Source organism: Podarcis melisellensis, assembly GCF_964234715.1.
Source record: "Podarcis melisellensis genome assembly, chromosome: 2".
NCBI classification, from domain to species: Eukaryota; Metazoa; Chordata; class Lepidosauria; order Squamata; family Lacertidae; genus Podarcis; species Podarcis melisellensis.
The window spans coordinates 104,347,254-104,367,323 of NC_138529.1; the positions used below are offsets into that span (position 1 = coordinate 104,347,254).

General features: G+C 47.7%; 1 protein-coding gene across 2 annotated transcripts in view; it reads right to left on the reverse strand.

Moving 5' to 3' along the window:
* Positions 1-384: 384 nt before the first annotated feature.
* SETD5 (SET domain containing 5) overlaps positions 385-20,070 on the reverse strand; it is a 62,083-nt gene continuing 42,397 nt past the window's right edge. The window contains exons 17-24 of one of the 2 annotated variants that reach the window (XM_081901334.1): positions 17,474-17,603; positions 13,875-14,128; positions 10,281-10,337; positions 7,453-7,908; positions 6,686-6,963; positions 3,960-4,093; positions 2,795-2,880; positions 385-2,646 (exon numbers count right to left, since the gene is read on the reverse strand). In XM_081901334.1, the coding sequence (XP_081757460.1) occupies positions 2,014-2,646; positions 2,795-2,880; positions 3,960-4,093; positions 6,686-6,963; positions 7,453-7,908; positions 10,281-10,337; positions 13,875-14,128; positions 17,474-17,603 (2,028 nt within the window). In that variant the 3' untranslated portion in view covers positions 385-2,013. The remainder of the gene's footprint in view (positions 2,647-2,794; positions 2,881-3,959; positions 4,094-6,685; positions 6,964-7,452; positions 7,909-10,280; positions 10,338-13,874; positions 14,129-17,473; positions 17,604-20,070) is intronic. The other variant, XM_081901335.1, reaches the window with a different exon arrangement.

The following is a 20,070-nucleotide window of genomic DNA, read 5'->3' on the forward strand; positions in this document are numbered from 1 at the left end:
ACAACCATATGTCAGGAGTGCTCTGATGGTGTTTCCTGCTTGGCAGGGGGTTGGACTCGATGGCCCTTGTGGTCTCTTCCAACTGTATGATTCTATTATTCTACTTTTACTCATCGCTCTGTTTTATCATTTAATAGAGATAAGGAATACCATGTACAACAGCAAACCAGGTCCACAATGATGAGAAAAGGGGCACTCTCAGCAACTGCCCCTTAACTTTGGGGTTCTCTTTCCCTGATCTTGAGAGCTGTATGTTGAAAGGAGGGCTGAAATCTTGGACTGTGTGCAACAAGGCACCCTGTCCCTTCGGCTTCACCTGGATTTTGCGCAAACAAAACCACACTTCATCGCCCAAGAACCCAGTGAGAGAGCGTGACAGGCTGGTTTTCAAGTTAAGTATTTTATTATCAAAATTATTACATCTCTTGTGAAAGTTCAAATGTTACAGCACAGTGTACAACTCCACTTGAGGGCAGCGCTACAGCTCGCCCGCCTGCCCCCCAAACTTCCTGGTGGCTCCTTCCCAGCGACTGCACATAGAAGAGGCGCATCGCCTTTTGCCTGCTGATCTCCAGAATCATCGCTTGCAATGCTCATCCCCACGAGGCATGCTCAGCATGTCGGAAAGGGAGGCTGCAAAGCCCAGTGAAGCTGACACCCTTTTTTTATACAGTATATAGGACTTGTCTTGTGGGCGACAAGTTCTATCCCCAACACGCTAACAGCCAGACACTTTTGAAGGAAAGGGTTCGTTTATTTCTTCTGCTCTGCTCTGATCAATTTTAAAAGTTTCCTCTAAGTCGAATGAACACCTGATTTCAGTTGTGGATTAGAGAAACTTGTAACAGTCCTAATTATTATTATTTATTTATTTTTAAAAAGAAAGAAATGGGAGGGGGGGAAAGACTGTGCATCTGAGAAATGAGGGAAGACATGCTCACAGCAATATCTTGTCCGAGAGGAAACGAGAAGGTCCTTGGCAGGACCAGGGTTAGACCTGCCTGATATTTTTGCTAACCTACTATGGTTATAACTGAATATAAAATTAGATAAATAAAAACGCACGCTTGACAGGTAAACAAGTGAGAAAAGCTGGCAACTGTATGGAATTTGACAGAGCATTTGGCGGGCCTGGTGTTGTTGCTCTTGGGCCTCAGGGGGAGGTAGCAGGCGTGTTTCTCATGCACTCCATGATACTCTTTGACCACAGCAGCAGCAATGCCACCAGACTGGGCACCTCGCTCATCACCCCCACCTAGAATTAGGGCAGGCGCCTAAAGCAAGCCACCGTCCATATTCCCACTGCCACAGCACTGGCCTCTTGGAACGAACTGACCACACCCCTAGGCCACCCCCTCACTGGCAGCGAGATGCCAACTTCAGAGGCATAGTATGGACTTACTAGAGTGACTTTTTGCAGCAATGCCTGCATGCACACCCTGCCCTCTCTCTCTCTCACACACACACACACGCACGCACGCACTCACACTGCTACCAGCCCCACCCCACGGCTCTTGCATCTCTCCCACAAATGCTCTTTATTTGCAACTGGAATGATCAGAATGGACTAAGCCCCCAACCCTCCCCGACCAGAATACTCTGGGAACCCAACCTTGCAGAGAGCACTTTGGGATTTAGATTAACGCCCCCCTCCCCCCACATCTCCCCATCTCCCCTATTTATTTATTTTTTCTGATTTGCACTGGTTTCATATTCAAGCTTTCCCTACCTGCCCAGGTGGCTACAGCTAAGGGCACCGGTAGGAGACAGAGGCCATGCCACTCAGCACCGTTTGCTTTCTACAACGTACCCGGACACCAGGGAGATGCTTTTCTGCCCATTCTGCTGCCGCCGCCACTGCCTTCTCCTCCTTCCAAAGCCAGGGGCTGGCCGGCAGTGCTCTCTCTTGCCCAGGACACCCCAGAGCCCCAGAATCTGGGCCCTTTGCTGTCCCGGCATGGCTCCCCCACCAGCCACTGCCAGAAGGAACGGTGGGCTCTAGTCTGTCCTGCCCTAAGAAAGGCCGGTCTGAGTCTTTACGCCTGAGCCTGCAAGCTGCTGCAGTCTGTATTGATTGATGCCGCCTCCTCCCCCTCGGTGAGAGTAGTGCTGCTGCGAGCTGGAAAGTGCTGCGGCTCTGGAGCTCTGGTACAGAGCAGGCTGCCCAGAGGCGGGAGGGTTGATAGTCCGCAAGTCTGACTGCGAAGGCCTGGACGACGACGACGAGGAAGAAGACGACGAGGAAGTGGTGGAGGTGGAGGAGGAGGAGGAAGGAGGGCAGCCGGCGGTTCCCACACAGGGATGAGACCCTGTTTCAGAGGGGGGCAAACAGTCTACGGCTGCCACCGTTTGGGCAGGGCTGGGAGCAGTGGCTACAGGGCAGCTCTTCTTCAAGACGCCGCTGCCAGACGGCTGCTGGCTGCTATAATACCCAGAGTTCCCTGCAAACAGAGCCGAGGAGTCTGTGGCGACCGGGGGGGCAGAGGAAAGGGAGGGTTCTGAGGAGCCGAGGGGCGGAAGGTGCCCTGCTCTCTGGGACTGGGACCTGTAGCTGTAGCCAGGGGATGGCATGGGGTGTCCTCGGTACGGGGAGGCGCTCTGGAGGACGGTCTGCGACTCCGCCCGCGGGCTGTCCGACTGCAAGAGCTGCAAGGCAAAGAAGCAGGCATCACAAAACCGCCGTTCAGCATCCGGCTCTGCAGCTCAGCAACCTCGGAAAGAGAGGCTGGACTGCACCCGAGAGCCAACTGCACGGGATCCGTGAACGGCACGAGGCGGGTACTGCCTCACTTACCTGGTAGCTGTAACGTGAAGGACTATAAACAGCTGGTCCCTTGAGGGAAGGGTTGAGGGGGTCTGTCGAATCTCCTTCCGCAGCATCTGGAAGGCAGAGCAGAGAGGGTCTAGCAGCAGAAATACAGGTTGCTGGATTAGGAGGAACCAGCTACAGGTGAGCCCCTGTAGCAGGGACAGGTGTGAGAGAGACCCCCTGAAGAGCCCCAGCTCTAGAAAAACTGAAATGTAGGCAAGGATTAGAATAAAACTAACAAAATCTCAATAGCTAGAGGAGCAACACTGAAGGCAGGGGGGGAGGGGGGAGAGAAAGACTCTTTTTCACAGAATCATGGCCTTATCTAGTCAATCCCCTTTCCTCTCTTCTGCCTTGGTAAGACAACACCTAGAGTACTGTGTCCAGTTCTGGGTGTCCCAATTTAAGGATGATACTGACAAGCTGGAATGTGTGCAGAGGAAGGCAACCAAGCTGATCAAGGGTCTGGAAACCAAGCCTTACGAGGAACAGTTGAGATAAAGAGGAGACTGAGAGGAGATACGATAGCCGCCTTCAAATATCTCAAGGGCTTCCACATGGAGGATAGAGCAGGCTTGTTTTCTTCTGCTCTGGAGGGCTAGGACCCAAACCAAGGGATTCAAATTACAAAGAAAGGAGATTTCAACTCAACATCGGGAAGAAATTTCTGGTGGTAAGAGCTGTTTGACAGTGGATCAACAGACTCATGCAGGAGGTGATGGACTCTCCTTCCTTGGAGGTTTTTAAGCAGAGGCTGGATGGGCACCTGTCATGGATGCTTCAGCTGAGATTCCTGCATTGCAGGAGGTTGAACTAGAAGGCCTTTGGGGTCTCTTTGAACTCTTCAATTCTATGCCCGCCTAACCTCTTCTTGAATACCTCACTGTAGATTTGTAAACACTTGTGTAAGTCAATCAGTAGAGAGAGAGATAGACTTATATCTCCATCCCCAAGACAAAGCTAGCGAATGAATCTTCACTGCTTTGTTTGGAGTGATGTGAGCCTGCGCCACGTGGAGCAGAAGTCCTGTAAGTCACAGACGGTCTTGAACTCCGTCATTCCACAAGATCAGAGCCTGCCTGTAGATTCAGCCCCACCTGCTCAAGCTCCAAAGGCAGCTCTCCCCCCCCCCCAGTTCATTCCCATTTACCTGCTTCTCTCTCCCCTAGGCTCTCCCGAGTGGGTGAGGGCTCTCCTCTCTGACACAACTTGGCGCTGCTGCGTAAAACCTTCTCCAGAATCCCACGGCCTTCTCGCAGCCGCTCCACCGAGGTGGGAACCATCCTATAGCAGGGCACAAAAGAGCGTGAATGGGAATGACACCTCTGGACCCTTCAAGAGGTCTAAACAATTTCAAACATCTCGTGACAATATTTTTCAACAACAACAACAACAACAACAACAACAACAGTTTATTATGTTGAAAGGTTCCCCTGGGGTCTGGAAGGGTTGTGTTCATGTGTATTTCTACATTAAGCGCAACCTGCAGCTTAAGGCTTGTGCACCTTAGTTGTTGAGGCAAGTGCTGTTTAATTCTAGGGCAGAGTGGAGCTTGCCTCACAATGATGGCTAGAAAATATTCATTAGAGACAAATAACCATTTTAATCAAATGGTAACACTGCAGCCTATTTCTATAGTTCCGTTGGGGGAAACAGAAGGCAGTTACCCTGGGATAAGAGTCCGAGGCATACACAGGATATTGTACGAGCAACCCAACCACTGCTGGAATGCTGCCACGGCTGCAGTGTTTATTAGGATGGTTTGCTCTGGGGCAGTAAAAATATAGCCCGAGATTTTACTTTGTGCTTTAGGATCATGCAAAGAGAGATCTCCAGTCAATACACAAATATAGTTGTAAAGCATAAAACAAAGCTCTATTTCACTATGCTCTGCTCGCCAAGGTAATTTGAAATGTTAAAATGCTTATTTTACACAGCTGGTATGGGTTTTCCTCTGATTAGGACCATTTTAGTGAGAAGTGGACTCGCTGAAGTGGCTCTGGGTAGGTCATTCGACTCTCAACTTTTTACTGTAAGTAAAATTGGAACAATGGTGCCCAGCCTCCTTCACAAGGCAGTTGCAAGGAGTGAGAAAGAAGGCATGTACAGCATGTTCTACGCTGAAGCACAGCAGCCAGAATTTTACCCTTTTGGAAAACCCTTTTGAGTTTCATAATTATGCTAGCAACCCAATTTTAAAAATCACCCCCCCCCCATTCCTGGCTTAACTCCAATGGGTACTTCCACTCCAACTTTTACAGTACAATCAATGCTGGTACAGTGGTACCTCGGGTTAAGTACTTAATCCTTTCCAGAGGTCCGTCCTTAACCTGAAACTGTTCTTAACCTGAAGCACCACTTTAGCTAATGGGGCCTCCTGCTGCCGCCGTGCCACCAGAGCACGATTTCTTTTCTCATCCTGAAGCAAAGTTCTTAACCTGAAGCACTATTTCAGGGGAGTATGTAACCTGAAGCGTATGTAACCTGAAGCGTATGTAACCTGAGGTACCACTGTATTTCAAGTATTGAAATCAAAAAGCCTACGCACTAGATCCCTCCCTCCCATTGAATCTGCATATTTTATGTCTTTATAGTTAATTTGCAAAAATGAGCTAGACAGGTGGTCACATTTCAATGAGGATATATATATATGGGTGGGGATGTGGAAGGAATGTACATATTTACTGCTGCTTTTTTTTTTTGGCTAGCAAGAGCTTCCTGCAGGGCAGGGTTAATAGGAGGAGGAGCCCATCTGTTTAGATTGCAAAAGCAGTTCCTTGGCAACTGAGAGAGATGGAAACTTCATTTCTTTTAAAATGAAACCTGTGTGCCGATATTGCAAAGCACAGCAAATCTGTGGAGGCTCTTGTGTAAATATGGCTTGTGATTCGAAGTCACCGCTTGTCCCCAGTATAGCTGATGCAGCAGAAAAGGTTAGTTATCTGTACGCAAAGGTAGAGGAAGGTCCTCAGGAGGAAACGTAACAAGCTTGAGTGTACAGGACTCTAACCCTGTCCGTCCCCCCCCCACTCTGAAACAGCTCTGCCCCACCACTGCCCGCTAGTTGCGAAGGGCAGAAAAGTTGGAACTCCTGAGCGCATGTAGCACTGCAGATCTAACAAAGACCACAGTCTTTGGAACCACTGAACTCAGATGCTACTACAGTGGTACCTCGGGTTACATATGCTTCAGGTTACAGACACCGCTAACCCAGAAATATTACCTTGGGTTAAGAGGTTTGCTTCAGGATGAGAACAGAAATGGCGCGGTGGCAGCGGGAGGCCCCATTAACTAAAGTGGTGCTTCAGGTTAAGAACAGTTTCAGGTTAAGAACGGACCTCCGGAGCGAATTAAGTACGTAACCAGAGGTACCACTGTAGTGCTGCAACTTGCTTATAGAAGCAGTATCAGTACGTGGCAAGGTGAAAACAAAAATTTGGGAAGCCAAGTTCTGTAAGTTCACTGACAGCAGAATAATGGCAATTAGCTATGATAACTTAACAGAACCTCTGTGTTCAGAGGCAACTGGACTCTGAATACCAGAAGCTTGGGACGAGTAAGAGAAAAGGGCTGTTGTTTTCTGATCTCCTTGTAAGTTTCCTGAAATTACCTTACTGGAAACAATGCTGGACAGGCCTTTGGTCGAATCCAGCAGGGTGGCTCTTTGCAGACTGCAGCCCACAGTAAGGGAGAGCTGTGAAAATTGCTCTCTCTGTGCTCAAAGTTCGCTATCGAGGTTATCATCCTGCCCTTTAAGACCAAAGTGAGGCAAGACACGGCACAGGGCATAAACATTTTTATCTCTTCTCCTCTTGTCAGGGAGGAACTCCTAGAAACAACACGTGTCTCTGCCATAGTTTGCTTCCTGAGACTCACCATCTACTGCTGATGCTGTCCTGGGATTTGCTGTGCGTGGTCCCCCGTGGTTCTGGTGGGCTGACTTCCTCCAGGTGAGACGAAGAAGAGTGAGAGGGGGAGAAGCCATGCTGTGGAGAAGACAGGGTGTGGGCCCCCGAGCCCTGCACGAGGCCAGCAGCATCCACATCTGCCCCCGAGCAGCTGACACTCAGCCGGGTGGGTGTCCCTGTGCATCGAGAGGAATCCCCTCCCTCCTTGGCTTCCTGCTTTCGTTTGCGGTACTCCAGAAGGGATACCTAGGAGAGAAATGGCTATCATCAGCTTCAGGCAGGTGACGTGACTCAACACTCATGCATGTGTGTGCGCGCGCGCATGCGCTTTAAAGGCACCTGCTGCAATGCACTATGGGCTACATTTTTGTGCTGGTGCTCCAGCCTATGGCCAGCAGGAAACCTAAAGCCAGACCTCCGGGTCACATAGACTCGAGCACAACACAAAGCAGAGATAAGAACCACCCTCTAAGAACAGACTCCGCACCCTGTTGCATGGACTTCTGAGCCTCCAGGGAACGTGATGTGTGCTTTCATCCTGTTCCCACCAAAGAAAGATTCCTCAGCTGCTCACCCTACCAAGTAATGGAGAGTCTGCATGTCTCTCAGCAGGCTCCAGGCTGCCTCCTCTTGTACGATTTCCCAGCATGTGCACACACACACACACACACCCCGGGCAGGCCTTCCTTTCTCCCTGGAGCGACTGTGCTCGTGTTACTCATGTCGGATACTTGCCTTTTTCCTCTGCGGAGGGTTCTGGGGTGTGGATTTAACGCCTTCGCAGGTTTTCTCACCGCAGGGGGGCAAGGGTCCATGCGCGGCTTCTTTCAGAAGCGCCTGCTCGTGCCTGCCAAAGTATCCCTCCGCAGGGGAACTGCAGCAGCCCCTGTCTGGATTCAGAAGCTTCCCGTCGGCTATCTGCGGAGACTCTCGTAACAATCCGTCTGCCCGAGGCATAGCATTCAGAGGGGAGAAGGCATACATCAAGTTAAACTCTGTCCGAAAAGCCTGGTCGGAACTTCGTAGCAGCGCCTGGGCTTCTCCACTCTTTCCTGGGAAGCTGGTCTCCAAGGGCTGGGATGCCAGGTCAGAATGCCCCGGAGTGAGCAAGGAGGGTTTCTCTGGACAGCTGTTAGTGCCGGCATCCAGGAATCCTGCCTTCTGTAGGTCAAGGTCCGTCCTAAGGCAGAGCTGGAAGGACCAACAAAGGGGGTGTGGGGGCGGGTGAGGGAGAGGATATCAGACAGGGTAGAGAAGCAGGTGAAAGGGGCAGACAAGAGAAAAACACTTTTAATTCAGGAAAGACCCCCTTTCCCACGGACAGCACATATACGGCTTTCTCACTCTTTGTTCCTAGTCTTTTGCTCTCCGCTCTGCCTGGGTTTTTTCTCCCCCCTAGCTGCATAGTCGCTCTCTTCCTCTGCGGAATTTCTGGAGGCAAATTAAATTTGCAGGGTCCCTCCCCCTCGTGGATGGTGATGTTGGCGGCTCAAATGAGCCTTGGTGTGTTTTCAAGGTCACTATTTAACATATAACGTCACAACCATTTCAATAAAAGGTGAAGAATCAAGGAAAACTTCAAGGCACCACACACCAGGTACTCTTATCCACCAACCTCTTTGTTGTAAAGCTAGTCACAAGCACACTTTGCAAGCACGCTTCACGGCATTCAGAAATCTCTGAAGAAGAGAACTGACAAGCACATGTGACAGAATCTAAGCTTCGCAGGACGGCATGCAAGCCACGGGCAGAATCCTGGGTTAACAGGTTTCCAATTATTACAAGGCCCTTAAAAAAGTGTGCGTGGTGGCTACATCAAAAAGCAATTGGGAGAGGAGCTGCCCATTCAATGGGGATGAATCTTTAGCATCCTGCACTGCTCCCAAACTTTCCTCTGCCCCCAATAACTCCCATCCCTGTCCAAGCTGTCAAGGATTTACAAAAGCCTCGGTACTCTGATCAAAATAAGACCAACGAACATAAACCATACTGCATAGCTCATTCCTGCTCTGCAACTTTGAAAACTGTTGACAGTGCACTGCCTACCTCAAGCTTTGCAGATATGTCCATTATTAGCTTCTATCCCTTTTATGTTATCGTGAATTTTTGCCATGGTGGTGTTTAGATACAGCATCCCAACATTATGCTTGCAGGCTGACCACCTAAACTGAAATGGGGGTATAACCCCACTCTACAAAGTGCTGCTTCTCCATTTGATAGGCTGGAGTTAGGAGGGTTACAAAACAAAGCTCTCTTGTCCCACTGCCTTGGAGTGAAAGCAGACAAACCTAAGATCTGCATCGCACCCCTTTCCTTCACAAAGATCAATCTCTAGGCAAGGAAAGGTGTGCGTGCTTGTGTATACTGTAATGCACAAAATGCCGTGTGGGTGCAAATACATACATCATACAAGATGTGCGTGGCAGATTTAGGGCACTTGGGGTGGGGGGAGTACAAATGCATAAAGGCAAGAAGGCACCCATAAGCCTCTGCCGGAATCCTATGGCCTGCAGTCTTCAATCCATTTTGCTCTTCACGATTGAGGACAGACTGTTGTGTCTAATGCTTTGGAAAGTCCAGGCACTTTTTGGCTATCCAGGAGGGCAGCCGTCAGTGAGCAACTCCCCAGTTTGGTACTTGTTTGAGACATTCAGGTTGAGGGCTGTTGGCCTTTTGCAGTTCCAGACTGGCTTTGGCACCCGGCACACTGTTTTAACTAGATTTCTGGGAAGCTGGACCTAAGTTTCCAGTCCTCTTTCAGAATCTGTCCCTCCCTTCTCCTCTTGGGCTCTATGTTCCGCTACTCATGCATTTGTTTTTATAAAAGTGTTACATTGCTTTTCGGTGGAAGCCATGCATCAAAACAGTTTGTTATAAAACAATCATGGCCTGAAAACAAAAACAGAACAAATCCTGCCAGAAAAATGATCTCTAGGTCTGTACAACCACATAGCCATCCTTGCCCTCTTAGGAGCCATATCGCTCCCTGGCCTCAGACTCCAAACTCCACCAGACAAAACAATTAACTTTGCATTATGCTTATCGAGTTGCACAATTGAATCTGACCGCAGAGTTTGTATCTTGAAGAATGTGGACTTTTGGCGCAAAGCAGGAGCAGGACTGTCTATGCTGCAATGGATTAAGAAGATGGGTTCAATAAAACATACAGCACAGTGGTTGCAAGGCCCAGGGCCAGCCACCAAAAATTAAAAGAGTCTGATTCATTTACTCCTCTCCCTTCCCTTCCCTTCTCTCTCTCTCTCTCTCTCTCTCTCTCTCTCTCTCTCTCTCTCTCTCTCTCTCTCCCCCCACTCCCCAGGAAATGCTACTTCAGAAGAATTAACTGGAAAGTGGTTGGCATTTTCCCTTCGTTCACCACTCAATTCTCAACTTCAACAACAAAGGAATCTGACTTGACTAGCCCCTTCTTCCCCACCCACTGCTTCCCCTATCCCTCCTCCCTCCAAGTGTGTACACACACACACACTCACACACACACACACACGCTCACCACGCAAACTACACACTCTCTCCGCCTCCAATTGAGATGGTGTGATAACTACCTCGGGCGACAGGGACTCGGGCCTATGCGCAGGGGAACTCTCAGGGGAGGATACGTTCTAGGAGGGAAAAGCATCTTGTTATTCATCTAATTTTACAAGTCAAGAAGCAAAATAAAATGAAGTAAAAAAAAAGAAAAAAAGAAACAAGCATAGAGGTTAGCCACAACTATTTGCGGGGGGTGGGGGGCAGGATAAGAGACTATCAAAGGGGTGGCCTCATCACTTAGGGGGGGAAGTGAACACATTACATGGATTTTAGAGTAGAGGGAAAAACAGGATGGAGTTACTGTGTCTCATGCTACAACTTTAGTATCCGGATGAAAGGACAGCGCAGAAACCGGAGACCATTCCATTGCCTTGTGTTCCGAGGATGCCTGGCCAACCAGCAACACCTCACAAACCCCATCACTCGGATGAGAGCTGGTGTGTCACTCTCTACCCACAATGCCTTGCTTTCAGACTGGACTAAAAGGTGAAGGCATCATGTAGAAAATCCTCAGCTGGCTGCTCCTTGAGATACAGTGGATATGAAATTATGGTACTAGCTCCTTGAGGGAAGGTGGGCATGAAGCATGGGAGATGCTTCCATACCTGGAACTGCAACGTTGCATGAAAGCATCTCTCTCTTCCTCCGTAAACCTAGGGTCCTTCCTGAGGTATGCAGTGCTGGAAAGCATGAGCTGCAGGAGGAGACCCGCCCCCCTCAGAATCTGCTGGGTTATGCTGGCCAGAGAGCCACATTTGGTTGGGGCAAAAAGAGCAGCGACACATGGCAGAACCCCTTTATTAAGCTGATGTCGCCATGCCATAAATCCTTTTACCAAGAAAGCCACTTTGGGTCTCTCTCTCTCTCTCAAAAACCCCCCACCAAAAACTGATTCAATATTGAGCTTCTGAACACTTCCAAGGTAAGACAGCTTCAGATCCCTAAGCACAGAAGCCCATGAGACACAGACCCACAATAAGTACCGGTACTTTTACCTAAACTACCCTTCCCCACCCCGGGGCTCCTCAAATGCTTTGGACTACAACTCCTAGGCTGATGGCGTATGTAGTTCAAACATCGAGAGCACATGGGACTGAGAAAGACTGGTTTAACTCTAAACCACATAAGTACAGTGAAATATGTTCTTGAGCAGGGGTTCCCAAAGTTGGGTCTCCAGCTGTTTTTGGACTACAGTTCCCATCATCCCTGACCATTGGTCCTGCTAGCTATATGTTGGGGATTGCAGTTCAACAACAGATGAATTCCAAAGCTTGGGAAATAAATAAATAAATAAAATAATATTTATAACCCGCCCATCTGGCTGGGTTTCCCCGGCCACTCTGCGCGGCTCCCAGGCGAATGTTAAAAACACAATACAGCATTAAACATTAAAAACTTCCCTAAACAGGGCTGCCTTCAGATGTCTTTTAAAACTAAGATAGTTGCTTATTTCCTTGACATCTGCTGGGAGGGCATTCCATAGGGCAGGAGCCACCACCAAGAAGGCCCTCTGCCTGGTTCCCTGTAACTTCACTTCTCGCGGTGAGGGAATCTCCAGAAGGCCCTCAGCGCTTTGGGCTATTTTGTATTGTGTGGTTTGAGTTTTTTTTGTAACTTTTTATAGCTTCGCCATTGATTTTCTAGGAGGTAGGCTCAACTTGATGGCTGCTCAAACTGCTTTGAACTATTTCTATCTGCTGTTTAACAATGCACTATTATTTAACTTGCTTCTTCCTTTTTTAAAAAGATGGATTGGGCAGAAATGCAGCAGAAAAAAAATTAAAGGAAACATAAATAACGTGTCATGAATGAGTGGAATGGTGTGAAAAGGGGAAGCCTCAACACAGGGGAACTGGGGAGAATGGGTGGTAGAAACTTTAACACGTTGCAAGGCTCCTTCCCTACAACACACAGAAAGAGAGGGGCAGGTGGGCAGAAAACTCAGTCATACAGCGGCAGAAGCCGCTCACTTTCTTACACGGGGCAGAAGAAACCTTTGAAGTCTGACTGAAGTTTGCTATGACCAACACTCCTCATGTGCCGCTTCAAATCAGGAGTGCAAATTGGGGCCAATGTCCAGACTCAAGATACAAAGTCCTAGTGACATAACATGCCACTGTCTCACTAAGACTGGTGCAGCTAAGGCCACTCAAGTTTCTGTGGCTTCCGGCAATACCACGATTCTGCATTTCCCCCCAGCCCAATGAGTCCTGTCTCTGTTTCCGTGCAGAACTGGAAGTGGCCTAGCCGTGCAAGAGCCCACGAGACCTGAATCCAAAAGCGCTGGGAAAGAGACTGGGGATCTTGCCATTTGGACAGTAAGCAAAATTAATGATCAGGCACCGTACAATGACCAACCCACTTGCACTCAAGCAGCAGGGCCATAATCGCGGTGGTGGAAATGCTACAATTATATGGAAGTATAGAAAAGCCACAGGACACCAGCCACAGAATTCAGCTTAAGAATCTTTTTTTCTTCTTCTTTTTTCTTTTAAGGAGCAACTATGGTTGCGAAGCTACACTTGAGAATATGTGGGCAATGCCTGGTGGAATCTTAGGAGCCAGGGCTGCTGGTGAGCAGGATTTAAAGCGGCTTAAGTCAGCGGAATAAATCCTCCTTGTAAACCACTTAGAGGTTATGTTACAATCAAGCGGTACATACATTTCGTTAAATAAAAAATAAACAGAAGTAGAATTCTGCAAAGAACGAGAAATCATGCAAAGGCTTCCGATTTGCACCGTTTTAGAAGCTGCAGAATCTGGATTCCAACAGTCTGGGTTGTCTCGGTGCAATAGCGTTTTCTTACGTGTACAGAAATGCACAGCCCAGACTCAAAGCCCATACAATTATGCAGAAAGTTGAGAACAGCAGAAGATCGAGAGTCCAGAATCCCTAATTGTGGTCATCTCAACTTTCATAAGAACAGACATTTCCAGGGAGTTTTGCTAAGGGGCAGCAGCAGACCTAATGAGTTTAGTGGCCCAATATTGAAAAATGGGAATGGGAAGCTCCACCCCAAGCACAAATATGGGACACAATAAAAAGTAAGAAAACGGGATGCTTCAGAATGAAAGCACTGGCATGTGCTTGTCATGAGGGAAACTGCAAAACTGAGGCTACCTGCGCAACTCACACCTGCACTGCACTACAAAGGTTTACAGAAGTTTTGAAAGGGGGAGGCAAATGGCTGTAAGAAGAACAGGAAACACATCATGCAGATGGGGAAATCTGGGGATGCAATACAGCTAATGTTCTCCAAAGCTTAGAGTTTGCTAAGAGGTGAATGCAGGAGAGCAGCAGCCCAGAAGCTGACAGCATCTCTGGATGCTACTGGGGTGGGGAAGCTGAGATTAAATGAATCAGAGGGCAGGGAGTAGTGTTTCTGGTAACCTGTAACCCTTTGCACACTCTAGTATCCATCTACTGTGCGTAACAATAAAGGAGAATAGGGACTTTATAATCTGCAGGTGCCAGGTTCTCGGAATACACAGGATTCTTTAAAAAACCTATCTGCTCATTTCTTAGGTCTACCTGCGTCTTTCCAAGGAGTTTTGATGCATACTTCCTAGGTCTGCAGGGAAAGCTGCCATCCTGCCCCCCAACTTACCTCAAACTGTAGTGGAGTATTACAACGACTAGCAGCCAAGGAGGGAATTGGTGAGAAGATCACACCGCAGCTACTTCGACATTCCTCCTCTCCTGGCATAGATGAGGAGGACGTGGTGAGGTGTGGGCTCAGCGCATCTGGAGCCGAGGGGTCAGGAAGTGGGGGAGTGACTGGAGAAAGCGGTCTCAACAACTTGGTAACACTCTGCTCCATTAGATAGCGAGACTTCCACTTCTTCAGGGGGCTCAGGAAATCTGAAAGGCAACACAGAACCCAGGTAGTGACCCTACCGTTACAAAGCCCCAATCTACGCTCATCATCTACTCCCCCTACACGAATCTTTAAATTTTTGACTGGTTCTTGCCATACTGACAACTCTTCAGCTCTCTCTCTATAAAAAAGAACCCTTCTTTTCTCCAAAGAGGAGCACTACCAGAACAGGGGAAGGTAAGAAAGGGAGGCAATTTCAGGGCTCAAAGGAACTCGCTGAGATAAAAAAAGGGTCCAAATCAAAAGCATCCGACAAGCTAATAAAAACACCTGTTAAGGTCTAGGTTGTCCAAAATCTAAGCCTCTATAACATCACCTCCATACATCTCCACCAACACAGCAGTATGCACCTTGCCAAAAGACAGGGTCGTGGCCCAGAAAGTGATAACCCCAGCCTCTTCCTCTGCCACTCAGCCGCATCACTTGTGAAGCTTGCTTTCATTTACCTGCAGTCTTCCTGAGCTAGGAATGGTGCATCTTCCTTGCGCTCATTAGGCTGATGGGTAATCTGACAAGGATTCAAAACAAGTTGGAACAAGAACTAGTCCTTGCAGGAAACATCCAGTAATGTCCACAAGTCCCCCTATTAAGTTTCCTGTTGACAACATCCAGGCCTCCCTCTCTGCACTCTTTACTGTCCCCAATGTTTTCAAATCAATCCTCAAAGTACAGTAAAAGGGTTATTCTGCTCTATTATCTCTATCCTCAGACACCAAGCAATCTTCACTGATGATTCCTCGTTAATTTTATTTTGTCAAAATTCCACTACCCTTGCAGCAGCAAGTCTCCTGCTAGGGTAGAGACCAGCTACTGATGGCAAGACCAAAAGAGAACTTTGAAGCCCCCACTTTCCTTCAACTGGAGTGTTTTGCATCTGCACACACAAGCTAATCTCTTTCTCAATAGACCAAGGCTTCTTTCGCCCACTCATACAGTTGGATAACTTAAAACACTTTTCCCAGCTGCAAAGTAGCTGCTCAACAGTAAGCCATCCCTCACACTATCAGTAGAATGTCTAAAGCAGGGTGGGCAGCCTTTTTTTTTTTTGCTGGGGGTCACATGCCCCGGAGGGTAATCTGCTGGAGTCGCCTACAGTGGTACCTCGGGTTACAGACGCTTCAGGTTACAAACGCTTCAGGCTACAGACTCCCCTAACCCAGAAACAGTACCTTGGGTTAAGAACTTTGTTTCAGGATGAGAACAGAAATCGTGCTCCGGCAGCACGGCGGCAGTGGGAGGCCTCATTAGCTAAAGTGGTACCTCAGTTCAAGAACAGTTTCAGGTTAAGAATGGACCTCCAGAACGAATTAAGTTCTTAACCCAAGGTACCACTGTATTGGTGGTGGGTGGAGCCTGAGCCAAAAGTGAGAGTGGGGTCAGAGGTCAAGGTGTCCACTCTGCTCCTCTTTCCTTCCTTGCCACACAAGAGGAATCAGGCCAAATGGAATCTGGCTCAGAGCTGCAGGCTGCCCACCTGCATCCCAAAGGGAACCTCTATTAGCCCATATTCCATCGACAGACATCAATCCTGTTGGCCAAAAAACCACAGTTGCCTTCTAACCAGTGAGAGTCAACTATTCCAAGGGAAGTAGGGGCTGCTACAGTGTTTCCATCCATCTACTGATAAGATTATGCTCTACCTTTCAACACACAATGCAAACCTTTGCCTAACAGCAGCCCCAGGATAGTTTTAAGTGGATAGTGGGAGGTCATTTGCCAAGTTTTTGCTGGTAGATTAGATCCCCAACCCCACAACTATTGATTTCACTAGCTGCTGCAAGCACTCTTGAGTTGTTCCCCCAAGATGCTGACTTGCATATGTGAGCTGTCCCTTGCATAAGAATCTTGTACACAGCCCTCCCCCCAATTTCCCTTCCTTCTCAAGCCACGACAGCACCTCTCTTCTCTCCCGCCACCCTATTAACAAGGGAGTTGCATAGGCCTGCCCTTCCCAGCACTTCTTTACGTCCTGTGACAGAACTTAATCTGACTTGCAAGAAACCCTCAAAAGCCAAATGATTTTGTGGTCCTAAGAAATGCCACTGGACAACTTTTAACTCAAAGAATCCAACCCATAGAAGCCTCTTAGAAAGATCACCAGAGAGCCTTTTCTGCTCCCCCCACCCACCTCTCGCTTAAAATTGCAATTTGCCCATAACTAGTGCTTTTTCTGCTTTCGGTGCCTCTAACCTTTGTGTAACACACAGTTATCTGTACACTGCCTAGGGCCTCGTCTCGCGTCCTTGGAAAACTGATCCCTGACTTGGATAGATCGCCACCCTCTTCCTCTGCAAAGACAGATGCAAAGTTACTGTTTTTAAAACTTGTCTTTTTGCTTTGCTCACAGATATATGCTCCGGTGCTGGAGAGTGGCTGTTCTGCAACCAGGTGCCTACTCTTTAACCAGTTATTTTCCCAGCAAGTGGGGGAAGGCGGCGGCACTGGGTTTGGTGCAGTGCACCTCCTCCCTCGGAATAATGTCTCTGTTTCTAGATGAAACCCAAAGAGGAATGGGTTCTCTTGATCTTGGAAAAGGAGGATCCCCTTCTTACTCTCCTCCCTGCCCCCCTCCGCAAGGGAAATGTCAGAATGAGTAGTCACCCGGCAAAAGAAAGACCAGCTTGTACGCTTTTTTCTGCTTGTTCCCCCTTGGATTCCCCTCAAGAGCCTGCTAACAGGTGGGTTGATATCTGCAGAATGGCAACAGGCCCGTGCCATAGTCACAGAATTGTAGAACTGGAAGGGACCCCAAGGTTCATAGTCCAACCCCCACCATAGCGACCTGAGGAGCTGTGAAGGACATCGATGTTATACAATGAGGAGAAAGGAACTTCTGAGCTCTAGTCCATTAGTCCATCACAAATCCTGGGCCAAAGACTGTAGCTCCTGAGTTGTTGGGAAATAACAAGAAGGAATGAGGAAGAAGGAGGAGGAGGAGGAGGAGGAGGAGGAGGAGGAGGAGGAGGAGGTGCCTGTATCAACAGGTAGCAACACACTACGCAACTCTATGTGCACTGTACCTATTATTGCTCCCTAGCTCACTGAGTGACCTTGGACCAGTCACTGCTTCTCAGCCTAACCTACCTCATGGGGTTGTTCTGAAGACTAAATGAGGAGGGGAATAACTATGCACTCCACCTCGAGTTCCGTGGAGAACGAGGTGAGATACAAACGCAGTAAACAAACGAATAAATAAACTGGTTAGTACACGGAGGCCGGAGTTATGTAGAGTTATTGACAGCAAATATGCTTGCTTGCTTTCTAACTGGCCCTTCAACTGAAACAACATCCACAGTGCACCACTGAAACATGGAGGCCGCTCAACCAACCTGCGTTTTCCTTGCAGATGCCAGAAGTGCTACTGCTCTCGTTGCTTTGGTATAGACACTGAGTTCTGTTCTCTTGGGAAGCAGCTGAGGTCTGAGTCATCCCTTCTTCCAGAGCCTGCTTCATCCAACGCTGCAAAAACAAACCTTGCTCAATAATGCACAGGCTCCCACTTAAAGTGCCCCCCCCCCGACTTGCAACAGACCACTTTCAGCAATTTCCATCTGTTATCGGTCAATGCCCCAAGGGATGGGGAGGAACTGTTTTCACCTCAATCGCTTTATGGGTGGGGCCGTTTACACCCTGCACCCCAAGTCAAAGCTGTTGTTTTTACTGAAAATAAGTGATGCCTCTATGCATTTTCCACGAGGTCACTCAATATACATGTTTTATGATGAGCCCATATTTTTAACTGGCAAATGATGATGAGGTGGAGAAGGAAATGGCATAAGGCAGGGAGGGAAGCAGAGGCTTGTGTCTAGGGAAACTTAGCTAGGAGCCTTCAAGGAGAGAGAGGGAGCCAGTGCAGGCCTAAAGTTTCACCCCCTTGAACTCTGAGCCATTCACCTATTATAGCCCATTTTCAAATGCATCTCCATAGCCATGAGAACTAGAACAATATATTTATATGAAAAGATTTGAACGCCAGCATCCGGCTTTTTTGCTTTGCTTTTTTTTTACTAGGGAGGTACCACTATTTTAGCATATGGAAATGTAAAAACAACAGCTTGCCACTCCTACCTAGTCCAAGACTCTCATATGTTGAACATGCACACGGTAAAACCTGATCTGGAAATTAACAATTCTAATTAAGCACACAGGATTATGTTATTAAAGCTCCAAACTTAACTTAGGAAAGCAAAATTGAATTTTTTGCTTTTGCCCAAAAGCACACTAGGGTTAGCTGGTCAGGACATTCACATAGAGAAATGAACCAGATTCAGGACCCAATTAGCAGAAGGTGTAATCTTAATATGTCTTATACCGCTGTGTCAGAGCAATATATGGCAGAGATATGCTTACCATTCTAAAAGGAAATGTCAGGAGCCCATTTCTGGCCTGGTTGCAGCATAGAATATACATTCAACCAAAGCAGGTGAAGAAATAGAGATGACCAGTAGTATGGCCATCCTATGCTGCTCTAGACTCACCACACAAATGTGCACATAGAACATCCCACAATTTTGTTGGAAAACAAGTTTCAAAGCCCTCATGGATGTTCAAGATAGTTGTGAAAATGCTCTAGCCCACTCAAGACTGAAAAGTCAAATTCCAGTAGACAGAAGCCACTTCCTCATAGCTCTGTTGCTGACTATCCCTTTTCTTCCACCTTGCCCTTGACAGGCAACTTGCCAAAATACAAGCAAGATACCCAAATATTAGCTTTATTAAAAAGCTGTCATGTATTATGAGAACTACTTTCATTACTTAAGCAGCCTAAACCGGAATAGACTCCCAATCTGCTTATCTGCCTGAGGGGTTATGTTGACACAATTTTGTGGGTGGGGGGATTGTTTTGTTGTTTTATACCAGGTAGCTCATGAGGCCCAGGAAACTGCATACAGGGCATTCCTGTGTCCATGGGCCATTCCTTTGCAGCTTAGAGCCCTCTGGAAACCCAGCTATTAATCCTGCCTTTGTAAGGCATGAAAAACAAGCTGCTTTAGGCAGACTCTGAGTAGGTATTGCCTCTCAAGGCAAAAAATACATTTAAAGAAAGCATTAGACACACAACGTAACTAGTAGTCTAGAAAAATCAAGCAAAAGATTAAAATGAAAACTTGACTTTGCTAAGGTCTATGGAAAATCTAGAGTTGGCATCACAATGTGTGCATCATGGTGAATGTCTCACACCCAGTCCTGGGCTATGCAAAGCCCTTCTTGAAACAGATACTCTTGACTTTCCTAGTCTCCCTAGTCTAGCTACAGCTTGGGGTGCAGAGAGAAAACAGGTGTGAAATGCACTTTCCTTTCTGCTCACCTAACCAAGAATCATCACAGGTTATCTCTATTCAAGAGATCTCAATCAGCAATATCTTGGCAATCACAAAATCCAAGATGTGTACAGTGCACCTAATTTAGAAACTTAGTCCCAATAGGCAAGGTGCATCAATTACTACCTAGATGTTTCAGCGACTGCAGTTTTTTAAACCCATACAATAAAGCGTTTTAAGAAATCCTGCAAGAGCCTGTATTTAAATACAGTGGTATCTCGGGTTACAGACGCTTCAGGTTACAGACTCCGCTAACCCAGAAATAGTACCTTGGGTTAAGAACTTTGCTTCAGGATGAGAACAGAAATCGTGTGGCGGGAGGCCCCATTAGTGGTACCTCAGGTTAAGAAACAGTTTCAGGTTAAGAACGGACCTCCAGAACGAATTAAGTTCTTAACCTGAGGTACCACTGTAGAGGAGTTCAAGCACACCACAGTCTTGTCTTTCTAACAATACATGCAGTGCATAGTCTATTCACATCTAGGAATAGCTAGTGAGCCTATGGAAGAAGACCGTGCCTTTTCTGTAATTTTTAAAGTGTCATGGAGCAGTGTTGCAAGCAGGGAGAAACTGTTCCCTACATCCACTGAAAATACGAGAACCAA